Source organism: Pleurodeles waltl, chromosome 12 (assembly GCF_031143425.1).
Source record: "Pleurodeles waltl isolate 20211129_DDA chromosome 12, aPleWal1.hap1.20221129, whole genome shotgun sequence".
In the NCBI taxonomy this organism is placed as follows: domain Eukaryota; kingdom Metazoa; phylum Chordata; class Amphibia; order Caudata; family Salamandridae; genus Pleurodeles; species Pleurodeles waltl.
The window spans coordinates 496,399,411-496,411,838 of NC_090451.1; the positions used below are offsets into that span (position 1 = coordinate 496,399,411).

The 12,428-nt window shown below is 40.9% G+C and overlaps 1 protein-coding gene across 2 annotated transcripts in view; it reads right to left on the minus strand.

Annotated features, from left to right (window-relative positions):
• Positions 1-12,428, minus strand: part of ARL2BP (ARF like GTPase 2 binding protein) — a 171,222-nt gene that overhangs the window by 6,770 nt on the left and 152,024 nt on the right. For both annotated transcript variants that reach the window (XR_011199894.1, XM_069217215.1), the window contains one exon: positions 12,153-12,249. Coding sequence is in view for 1 of the 2 variants with exons in the window: in XM_069217215.1 (XP_069073316.1) it covers positions 12,153-12,249 (97 nt within the window). In the remaining variant the exon portion in view is untranslated. The remainder of the gene's footprint in view (positions 1-12,152; positions 12,250-12,428) is intronic.

A 12,428-nucleotide genomic window follows, 5' to 3' on the forward strand; every position in this document is an offset into this window, starting at 1 on the left:
CCCAGTATCATTAGACCACCCCACTGATGCACAGGAGGTCTTAACAGCAATTAATCGTTCCAAGGCAGAGAAAGTGCTGGGGCCGGATGGAGATCCTGCAGATTTATTTAAAACTCTGCCACACTTGTGGGGCCCTCTAGTCATAAACGTTCTGAGAAGTGTGACAATGTCCCATATCCCCCCTTCTTGGAAAATGGCTATAATAATTCCAATTTTTAAGAAAGGAATTAAGCAGGATCCTGCATGTTATAGCCCTATTTCTCTTATAGATTCAACTGTTACAATTCTAGGTAGAGTGATTCTCTCACGACTGGAGGAGTGGGTAATGGAGGAAAATATTGTTTCCCCAATTCAGTCTGGTTTCAGGCCATTTTTAAGTGCAATAGACCAATATTCACATTTACAGCTCATGCTTAGTAAATATGTAACAGTTAAAAAATGAGTCATCCATACGGCATTCATTGACCTTTCTAGTGCTTTTGATTTGGTAAATAGAGGGAAGCTCTGGGAGAAAATTGAATTCTTGGTTATTGACCGAAAGCTGTTAAACTTAAACGCTTACACACGGACCTTAGCGTATCTGTGAGGCACAGCCCAAATGGAGAGAGAACACGCCCAATTCCCTCCAAGCGAGGAGTAAGACAGGGATGTATCTTAGCCCCTTTGTTATTCCTGCTATATATAAATAAGTTTTATGATTTTTTTTTTTTTTTAGCTGTGAGAAGGATTTCCCTAGGATGGGCCAGAGACAGCTTCCAGTCCTATTATATGCAGATGATGCTGTATTAATTTCGCGCACTGCAAATGGTCTCCAAGGCCTGTTAGACCTCTTTTTGTCGTTCATGCAAAACCTTGACTTGAAGGTAAATTTTGCTAAATCTTATGTGATGACATGTGGACCTTCGAATACAAAGTCTAAACGATTTAGAATGGGTGGCCAAATTCTTAATAAGGTGAAGGATTTCTGCTATTTAAGCATGTATCTAAATTCCTCCCTCTTATGGAACTCCCATTTAAAGGTTAAGTCCCAACAGCTGGAAAGGAATATTGAGGCGATTTTCTGTTTTGCCCGTGAACTAAGCCATAAACCTGCACCACAGATAGTGACTCTCTATAATACCAAATGCCTAATGGCAGCCATGTACGGGGCAGGTTGGTGGGGTCATGGCAAAACTGATTATTTGCAATGCACTGAGAACAAATTTGTACATAGATTACTGTCGGTACCCAAAAATGCAGCAAATATATGTCATGAGGAACTGGGGTTGCAGTAGTTAGAGGATTCAATTGCAGTCTCTCCACTCCTACTATGGACAAGAAGCTGGAGAAACCCAGAGGCTACTTTGGTCCAGGATTGTCTGTCTGACTGCCTACAACTGGCCCAACTCATATAGGATCCTGTGGTTTTCCTACTTGAAAAGGTCCTTTAAAAATCTGGGTCTCGAAACTATGTTTACAGACCCCAAATCTTTGCTGAGTAATGCAAAAGAAGTTGTAAAATCACGCTTTAGAGAGCATACTTTGACCTCGAGACTCCAGGGTGTACTTAACTTAAGGTCTTTTGACCTGTATTGCCATATTTCAACCACAGATTCCATGGAACCCTACTTAGCATGGTTCAAGAGTTCAGTAGTATGTTCCCTTTTAACATCGGTCAGGCTAAGTCTAATTCATTTCAGAGTGGCTTTTCCCATATAGGGTACCTGGTACAGAGAGTTACCCCAAAGCCCCTGTGACGCAAAATCAAAGCAGAGCATAAGTCACTTCAAATTATTTTGCATATTGTATGCTGATCGAAGATCAGATTTTATATTGCCAATGTTGCGTAGGGCAAATGTTAGGCATTACAAGGAGGCAGTGACCTAGATACAACAATTGTTCACAATTAAATCCTGTCTGTTTTAGGTTTTACCAGATCTGCTTTAGTTATTAGGAAACGTTATGAAATGGTTGATGCATTTATATAACTGCTTTATGGACACTTTCTGAGTTCAGAATGATGTTAAACTATTAGTGATGAGCAAGAAAGGGTATGCTTTTTTTGGGGTATTTTACTTTTATAATCTTGTCATTTTAGCTCAATTTGTGTAACAAAGTTTGGTTTTATCGTGAAGCTATATGCTTTTTAGAATTTGAAGTGTATGTAAATGTACTTTTATGTGATTCTATGGCAAATGCTGAATAAAGAATGATTGACTGGCCTGGACTGAAAACGTGAGTGGAAACTGAAAGAAGGGGAGCCAATCGGAATTGGCGAAGTTAGTCAGAACCTAAAGAGTTTTATGCAGGCTGAGAAGCAACAAATAAGTTAGGATTTTTACTGAAATTGAGATGATCAAGATTGTTAGTTAACTGCTGATAGCGAGTTCTATAATGTCACAGTCAAGAATAAGACATTTCAATCAGTTCCATATATTTACATCCTAGCAGAAAGAAAAATGAGGCAGTGAAGGCCATTGGTGAGGATGTTGGAAACTTACAATGGACAACAAATGTAATGAGTCAGTAAGTTTCTTCTCCAGCATAAGAACATCTACATATCTTATATGCCATGCTGAGCAAACAAGACAGCAAAATAAATTAAAAGGGTATTAATAGTAAGCCAGAAGGATAATTAGAGTTATTTGCTAGTCTAATACAGAGCCTTTTAAACATACCATTTGAAGTATCTGATCTCACTTGCAGGAAAGATCCATGCATATCTCAGATTAAAAAGGATGTATTCCAAGAGTGTTGCACCTGCCTACCCTTTTGGAACTGGTTTTGTGATCTGGCCAGGAAATAATAACTAAGCATTTAAAAAACCCAAATAAATACATTTCAAATATGTAGCACATATTTTGCATTATGACGTACTAAAAATCCTGCCATTGTGTATGAAATAATTTTAATTCCCAAAATCAAGGATTTTAAAAGACAGCAACTAAGGTAATAGTTTCTTTTTACATCTTAATGGCTCTTTTAGAACAAGACAAAGTTTTAAACAAATGACAACTTCTTGCTCAAAGCGCATTGCTTTAAAACGACGCAAAGATAATTCCAAGTTTGGTAAATAACTTGGAATAAATAGGAGTGATTTTATCAACTATTTAAAACTACTTAATTCAAAGATAAACAGTCGACGGAGTCCATCTATCCTTCATTCTCTAGTAACCTCTAAAAAGATTAATCAACATTTTAGGGAAATAGTGGTAACCTAGCGAAATATAAAGTTGTACAATAAACAGGGGCAATAAACTGAATGGGGTACAACGCTATAACACAAATCTCATTAATGTGAAGTTAATAGCTTTTCCTGGTGAAAGAAATTAAGCTTCTCTAGAACACCCATGCTGCTGTTTAGTAAATACAAAAGCTTGTGTATATTACATGAGATAGTTGTGTGTGGTTCAAATTTAGTTTTATTGTATCGCTCTTTCTTTGAAGCAAAGGAAGCAAAGCATTAAGCTCAGCCCAGTGAAACAGGAAGGAAGGTTGTATCATTTTGCACGTTGTTTGGTGACAATAAGAATCTATTTCTGAGTGCCTCCACAACCTGATGCTGTCTTGACTTATTTATCTGAGTAGAGCTTTGTAAACTTTAGAAATGATTGTGAAAGGTAGTCTGCATGCCTTATTGCAGTATGAACTTTGATACACAGTTTTTATTCAGTTCCCCATTTGTATTGTTACCTTCAACAACATTATGCTCTCGCCATTAAAATTGTGACTTATTTGCTGCAAACTAAACGTAAAAACTTAGGGACAAGAAGTACTACTTGGAGTTTTATACAATACAAAGTCACTTCTCTTGTTATAAGGTTGAATCATTATTCACCTCTGTTGAACTGGCAGTTCCCACAGTGGTTTTCCAATAGCAGTCCCAAAAATGTCCATTAGAAAGCTAAGGAAACACATACACTGTAGAAGCCCATCCATCTAATTTTCGAAGGCCCAAATTTCGGCCAACGAGGTGAGAACACATTGAACTCCAATTATCCCAGAGGTTACCCATTGCTCAGATTTATAAAGCACTAGGAGAAAGCTTATAAATAATCAGAGCCTTTGGGAGTCACATATGAACTTCTGAAAGACAATGCTGGAGAACTATAGTCAGGGGTAGTAAATTGTTTCATCTCCAGCATTGCATCTTTCATAGAGTCACACACTCAAATCAGAACAGGAAGCAGTCTGTACTTCATAGAACGTTGAAGTAAATAACAATATATACATTGGAATATGAAGGGGAATACAAAATACAGAAAGAGGCTCACCTTAATAAAAGACATGCCGTGTAACTACTTTGCCCACAATTGATTTTGTCTAAGTGTCTGTGTTGAAGAAATGTTTTGTAAAGTGTGGCAACTCTACCATACTGCTGCTCTGCATATGTCTGACAGAGGAACATTAAAACGGAGTGCAGCTGTGGCACTACCACCCTCGTGGAATGGGACATACGTGTAATGAGAGACAACCAACTTTGGTGTGGCAAAATGCAATTGCCCCTGCAAAACCCTTTCCCTTGCTTGAGAGTGAACACCCTGTTCTCTGGTTCACAAAGGCAAAGAACAGTTGATATGAAAGTTGAAAAGACTTGATGCAGGTCAATATCAAACGTTCAACATCTGCGTACATCCAAGAAATTCAGAGCCCTTTCTGCACTTGATGACACTTTTGAAAGTAGGCTTTAAACACAACTGACTTATTAAGATGAAAGTCCCTAGGTCTCTTTGGAACGAACCCCGAAGTGGTGCGTAACAATACACTGTCTTTGTGGAAAAGACAGTAAGAAGCCTTAAAATTCAAGAATCTAACTTGCTCTCCTAGCAGATGTGAGCGTTAAAATTAAAGGAGTATTCCAATAAACAATTTTCATGGCTGCCTTAAGGGTAAAGCCAAATGGTTCCTTCAGCAGTTTGCCAAGGATGGTGTAAAGTCCCCATCAGAGCAGTTGAGCATTCATTGTCGAGAAAGCTCTATACTGTCCTTTCAAGAACTCCCTACTGATTTGAAAAGAAAAGAGTGGTGCAAAGTTTATAAAACAATTAATATTGATTTAGCGGCTAAATTAACTTTTATGGAGGCATATTTTAGACCTGACTGGGCTTACTGGAAAAAGCAAGATCTGATAAGGTTTAGTGGATATAGAATGCAACATGTTTTCATTGAATCAGACGAAGAACACTTTGACTTGGTTTGGGCGGTGTTAATAGGCAACGGAGCTCTAGTCTGGGCCAGAATCTTCAAGCAATCTGGCAATATGTCTACTGAAGTGTCTATTATGGCTACTAATCCTTCAGTAGCCATGCAAATAAGCTCAAGTAAGCTGGGTCAAGATAGAGAATCTGGCAATCCTCTTTGTAAAGATGGTCTTGGCATTTGCCCTAGCCTATGGGTGGAACTTTCGACAGGTGTAGGTTGGGGAACCAGTATTGGCAGGGCCATGATGGAACTATGAGGATTATTTTGAAAGATTCCCTCGTCCTGCTAAGCCACTACATGCTGGCAAAGTACCAGCATTTCTTGTTTGATGGAGTTGTCCAATAGATCCACCACTGCAGCTGAAGACCATATACACAGATGCTGATCGTAGAAAACACCCATTGTCCTGCTGAAGGTATCTATCCATGTGCTTGTTATTCCTAGGATAGGTTTTACCCTCAGAGAAATGACATTTTTAGTTGCCCAATCACAGGAGATCTGGTCTTTTCCTGAGAGCTCCAGGCATCTTGTTCCTCCTTGTTTTGTTAATGTAAAATATGGAGGTGGTGTTGTCTGTTCTCACCAACACTGGCAATTTCTGTGACCAAGGAAGGACAATAGCAAGCCCTTCTTAATCATTCTGATTCTTGGATGGTGATGTGGAGGTCTTTTAACTATGCAGATTTATTCCCTTTAGCCTCTGATTCTTTTTTTTTTAAATCTGTTTTTATTGTTTACAATTCAACAAGAACCAACCATTACAGAACACCTTATCATGAGGAAACATTAAAGGGGGGGGGAATCCAGTAACAAAAGAAATGTCATAATCAATGTCATAATAATCAATATTATTGCTATTATCAGTTGCATCTAATCATCGCATCCAGAGAAGTTATTACAATTCCAAAATTGGTTGTGTAGGGAGTTAGTAGGCCTACCACAATGCCAAAGAGAAAGGGTAGTGATATTGTCCAGAGATGGCTGTACAACAGGAGGAGGATGAATTGGCCACCTAGTGTGCACAACCTAAGGGAGGTTGCTGTGGTAAATGGCAGTAGATTGCTGCCCTGTGTTGAGCTAGGAGGTCCCGGGTGATCAGAGATACAATCCTACTGGTTGATGTGTACAAGCTACAACACAGGCACAGAGATGATGCGTTAATATAGTGCTGGGTATCATGTGTGCGAGGACTCATTGTCTCTGTTCGGGGGGTATAATTCTTGGCTTGGCCAGATCACGTGTCCCCCCCCAAAAAAAGCTAGACCACTGTCACTCAGGCATTGGAGCACCTGTGCCTCGGCCCTAGCCCACCGCAACAACGCTTGCAGCCACATGTTAACGTCCGGAGTGGCAGATGCCCTCCATTGCATGGCTATGTGGCATTTAAATAAAACAAAAGCCAAATCTATAGCAAATACCATGACGACAAGATTTAGGGGAGCGTGTGTCCAGTAAGTTCCCCTGTTACTAGGGTAATTTTGTGCCACTTATGCTGCAAGGGAGGGCAGTCCCACACCATGTGGTAAAAAGTGGCATCCAACTCCCCACATCATGGGCATTCTTGGTCTGTAGAGGGAACATGCGTTTAAGGCGTTGTGGGTATAAGTACGCTTGGTGGAGATAACTGAACTGAGTGAAACGAAAGCATGGGTAGCGTGAAATATTCTTTACAAGTTGTAGCACCCTAGGCCATGAATATGGCTGCAGTGGAGTGGGAGGATTCGATCCCAACGGGCCCGTGCTCCTGAATGTCCACTGTCCGCGCTGGTGATGACAGTGTTGTACAGCTGAGATATAACTATCTTGGGGCCTAGACCCTATAATAGTATATGGAGGGTAGGAGATGTTGGAGGTTCCGTTCCGTCTCCCCGCCAAGTGTCACATATGAGCTGTTGTGTGGCGCTGTATGTTGAGGACAGCCCGGGCCGATATTATAGTTTTCCGTTATGTTGTTGTACATCATATAGGAGCCGTCTCGAAAAGTCTCCCACTGTTATTAGTCCTGGTGCTCAACAGCATATCTAAATTCCGATGCAGTATTTCTTGTCTGAATTACATCCAATGAAGCCACCGCAAAACAAATGTACCCGCTATCTGTTGAACGCTGGTAAAGGCCACATCCAGAGAGTCACTTGTCATGGGTGATGAAGTTCCTTCTCTTTTGCAGAGAATGGCAAGGCCTTCGAACTTTTTGTCATCTGGGAGTCACTTTAGGTAGGGATCGATGTATGCTCACATCCGTTAGTCGTAGAGTCCAATTATAGCGAAGCAAACTGTCCATCTCGATAAGTTGATAACCTCTTTCCATATTTTCCATCTTGCGGCTTTCCTGATCTGGCGGGACTTACTAGGAGAATTAGGATTTCTAATGTGGTGATGTGAAATCTGCATAACCACAGAGACAGCCTTAGGATACTTGGTCAAGCAAAGTGGGGCATCATCAGGGGCCCTGTATTTTTTATCAAGTCTCAGAACCAGTGGAGACACAGAGACCTCTGTAGACATAATCTTTACTCTCTCATTTTAAATTCAGTTGATGATGGGAATTGATGTAATTGATTTCCAATGTGCCTCCTTAAAATCATAAGGAAAGCAGATTTCTTTTTTTAACAGATACAGACCGATGAAATTGCGTTGACACTATTAAAAACACATGGAATGGTGCAATATCTTCTGAGGATGTGTTTTGGGAGGGGGTGGATGGGATAGTGAGAACCAGTGCACTAGTTGGAGGAAAAATATAATCATCCCATTTACCCGCTTTACTCTGTAGCCTATGAGCACTCCTTCCTCTTGTACATTGCTGTCATCTGAGGAATCGGTGTCAACTCTCAAGTTATGACTTGGTTACAATAAAGGTTGTGGTGGAGGCATGGCAGCTGCAAAGTTGTTTTATCTGAAAGCGATTGGGGATGCTGTCTGCTTGTCAGCAATAGTGAGGAAAACCTAGTCTAGTAAACTGGAATGATTTGGTGCAAGTCATTAATGAGGTACACTGGAACATTTATCATAAGTAGTTCTTGGTAATGAGAACTTTGAAAGTACACAGTATGGTGACTATCATAGTGGCAGTGACCAGAACCTCAGTGGGATTTCCCCTTTCCATAATATTGACGCTCATGATCTTGTTGGTCCTATTCATCGTCATCACTCTCCCCTTGCACATTATGGCCAGCTGCTTAGGGCTGATTGTTACTTCAAAGGGCCCTTCATCTTGGGGTTCAACTTTGATATCCAAAAATGGCATCTATCAATGTATCTTACTTGGTGATGAGTCTTCTGAGCTTGGCCGGCACTGGAGCAATGTTTTTATTCTGATTAATAGATGGTGGATGAGTTGTCAACAGTGGATGGGATGTTGATAAGTGTATGGGCAGTTGACTATAGCGTCATTTTCAGTAGGGCTGTAGTTGGTGGTGAAGTCGTCAATGCTTTCGTTGACAGTGGGATCTTCAAAGACAAGGTTGGTGCTGATGAGGGTTCAATGGTGGCTTGATTGCAGCTGGGGCGGAGACTGCTGGACCCAACATTGACATTGTTGTTGACAGTGGTTTTGATGTGATTGCTGTGCTACAGGAGACCACTTTGGCAGTCTATTAGCCTTCCTATCTCCCTTTTTAGACATCTTTCTAGGGAATTCCCCCAGACATAAATGGCAAACGTTGCCTTGTGAGATGGGTTAGCTTTGTCTAGGTAGGGAGTGACAGATTTATTCATCCTTTTAGAGATGCAGATTTATTTAATCTTCTGAGAATCCTCTTTATCTGAAAAACCATGGTCGCTATTTTTTGTTCTGCGGCCATTTCTGTAGCCAGCCATCACAACTTTTAATGTATTTGCTGTAACTTTTCAGCACATCTTATAAGCTCTTGGAGAATAAATGCAGTCATTGTGTAGGTCTGTTTCCTACCAAGCCACATACTCTTTTCAGATACTGAGTCAGTCATTTTGACAGGAAAAAAAATCTATTGTGTTAACCAGTTAGTATCATTCAAAAAGCATGGATATTGAAATACCAACAGAGTCTAAAATCCAAAGTCATTTATAAGTAAAATGGACTAGGAAGATCTCAGAGCAGCCCTCTGCGACAGGACTCCCTTCCACACAATGTGCATATAAAATCAAACCTATGCTGGTTTCTGGGAGAACTGGAATCAGTCTGCTCTCGCCTCATTTGCTGAAGTTTGGGTCGTCTGTAATGAGGTGATTGGGCCAAAAAGAAGGTGCTTAGTTAGTTTTCTACATTAAGTTCTTGGTACAGCTATGAAAATTCACCCATGGAGATTTCCAGCCTAATGTCAGGGAATGATTCAAGAATGGGAATCTTTAAAATATCTAATGCTGGACAACTACGTGAAATACAATTTACAGTCTTACTAAAAATACTTTGATATGTACATGATACCATAAAAATAGCTAGCGTAAGGATAGAATAAGATTATGAACTAGTAGAGTCCCTCTCTGATGCAGAGCGACTGTCCTGGTAACTCTCCCATTTTCTCACCCCCCCCCAACACTCTCTCCCCCTTTCCAGGGTTCAAATCTGTCCGTGGGCAGGTGAGTGTATCAGGCACAGGAACAGTGCAAAACCCTTCTTTTCTCAGGTTTGGGTGCACACAACAGTGTCATGGGTAAGGTATCTAACACAGCACTTTCAGGTTTGCTGCAGCACAGGCTGCACAGAACAGTACAGACCGCATAGGCAAACAATGCTGGGGTGCAGACTGTTCAGCAGCAGAAACTGCACTCCAATCAGGAAGCACACAGATTGGTCTCATGAGTCTCTCTGGGTAGACTGACTAGCTCTGGGGTCAGCTATTTCTGGTTCACCCTAGATGATCCACACCTCCTTTTGGGTGGTGCATTCCTACCCTCTCCTTGCAGGCAGAAGCACTTCAAGCCATGGAGACTGCTTTTCCTTTCAAGTCAGACTCCAGGTGAAAGCCCTGTATATCTGGGAAGCTGGCTACCAGACAGACACCAGCTCTGGTTGCACAGCAGTCCTCAGGGAACTCTCAGAGCACTCTCTTACTTGGTCAAAAACACCTTAGAAGTGGAACCACAAGTGGCCCAGTAACTCCCACTTTTACACCAAGCAGAAAGGGTGTGTGGTTTCATCAGATCTTGTTTGGGGGTGGTTCTTCTTTCATAGGTTCTGTTCAGGCTGTTCTCCAGCTACAGCCTTTGTGTAGAGTGATACACTCACTGCAGGAGTGTTCAGTGTGGAGCACCTACAACATAGACACAAAGAGGTGTTTTCTGCACCTTGCTTTCAACAGCCATGCTCAACAGTGATCAGGAAAGGGGCAAAAGGCTGACATCACCTAAAGGACCCTTTACACTCTGAACAACAAAATCCACGCTTTCACCCTTCAGCCTCAATACCTACCAAAAGGCAGTGCTTAGAAAAACTAATTTTGAGCCCGTCAGAAAAGTTTTTAATCAAATTTCTAAAGGGGGCCCTACCTTCTCTTTCCCCACTTCAGCGTCTATGCCAAGCTTCAGGGATATCAATAATAGACTTCAACGGTCTGAGAAAACCATCCCCCCTCACCCCCAAATCACATAGATAGGCCAGGGACTTCTAAAATGGAACTCACTGGCCTCCATCACTTTTATTTACTTATACACTCCAATGCTTGCACTATACAAGCTACATATGTATGCACACACATACAGCACACTGGGATGTTAGTGCTGGAACCTGGGGTTGGTGCATGGATGCAGAAATGTACATGTGTGGGCCAGCAGGCCTCCATTGCACTGACATAAAAAAAAGGTCAGGTCACAACTAATAATTCACAAAACACGGTGCACTGCCACCACCACATGTTAAACCCATGACAGGGACAGAAGTTCACGGTCACTAAAAGAAGAAAACACCTGGTACGCTTCTCCAAGTTCATGACTTCACTCATGTCAAGAGACAGGCCTAGGCCTTTGTACACACACTAGATCAGTGTGAGGCCGGGGCCAAAATCAAAATCCAGGATACCAGATACTCACAGTTGGGCACTCAGGGTAAGAGAACATGACCATACACCATGCAGGGGACATTCACACTCTAACAAGCCCTAACCACACCTTTAAAAAAAACTACCTAGGTGAGCGCTCCCTTCTGCATAATAATGCTCAACTATAAGTCTCTCATAAAAAGGCTAGGAATGACATCAGTGATTACCTGGATCACATTGCACTGGCTTTGATCGATGTACAGCAGGAGAGTAACTCAAAGTTTCTATTATCTTAAAGATGAATATAAGATATTAAAGGCCTCGCAGAGAGCAAGGGTCAATGCGCCAACAGTGGAGTTTTATAAAGACTTCATTCTTTTTGGTACCTGATCTTTTGAGAGTGTATGTATAGGACCTGCAGTCTTTCCTTCCCCATTACCATCAAGTAGTATGTGATTGCTCTTCTAGTTAGTCCCTGTAAACACCCACCTTAATGACAACACTATCACGGTGACTGATTATGAGCTTCAAATAGAAGACACATCCATACAATACCCAGGCACAAAGGTCTCTTGTGATCTTGAAACTCTAGAATGGAATTATTATGCAAACGTCATGGCATGTCTTTAAGCCTCGGCATTAAATGGGAAGGTACTATATAGCTCTATGCACCTTCAGTTAATACCGCACAAGATAGTGGGAGTTCCCACACTTCCCACTAACAGTTTATTATCATCACTGGGAGAGTTCCTGCACATCTCAGTAGGACTTTGATTCTCTAAGATAGTTACTATCTGCACTTGTCGCCAACATTTTCAAGTACAGACTGAACAAAAACTAATGCAATTGAATAAGCTGTCCTAATCCATGGAGGTATATCTGAAATAACATATGATGAAAATTATGATGAAGTTGCCTTAATCCATCAAGGTTGTTTTCAAAACTGTGGTCACAATGTTAGCAGTGTAGAAGAGCACGTGATTATTACCAATTCTAAATAAGTAGAAGAATACTTACTGCTCTGTAGTCAATAAACATCTCTTTGAATGCCAAAAAGTCAGTAAAAGTGAGAAGCATGTCAAATATATCCCCGGCTATCTCATCTTTATGTAATCTGTAAAAGAATTGTAAAATGTCTCATTAAAATGCTCTCTGACAAATCTATCCTTTTAAACTTTGAACATCCTTAATCTATATACCCTGATTAAGGAAAACTAATACATTATTTTATAATGACCAAGGTACAACAGTAAACAAAATATTCCCAAAGTACAATTTGGACATTTTACAGGA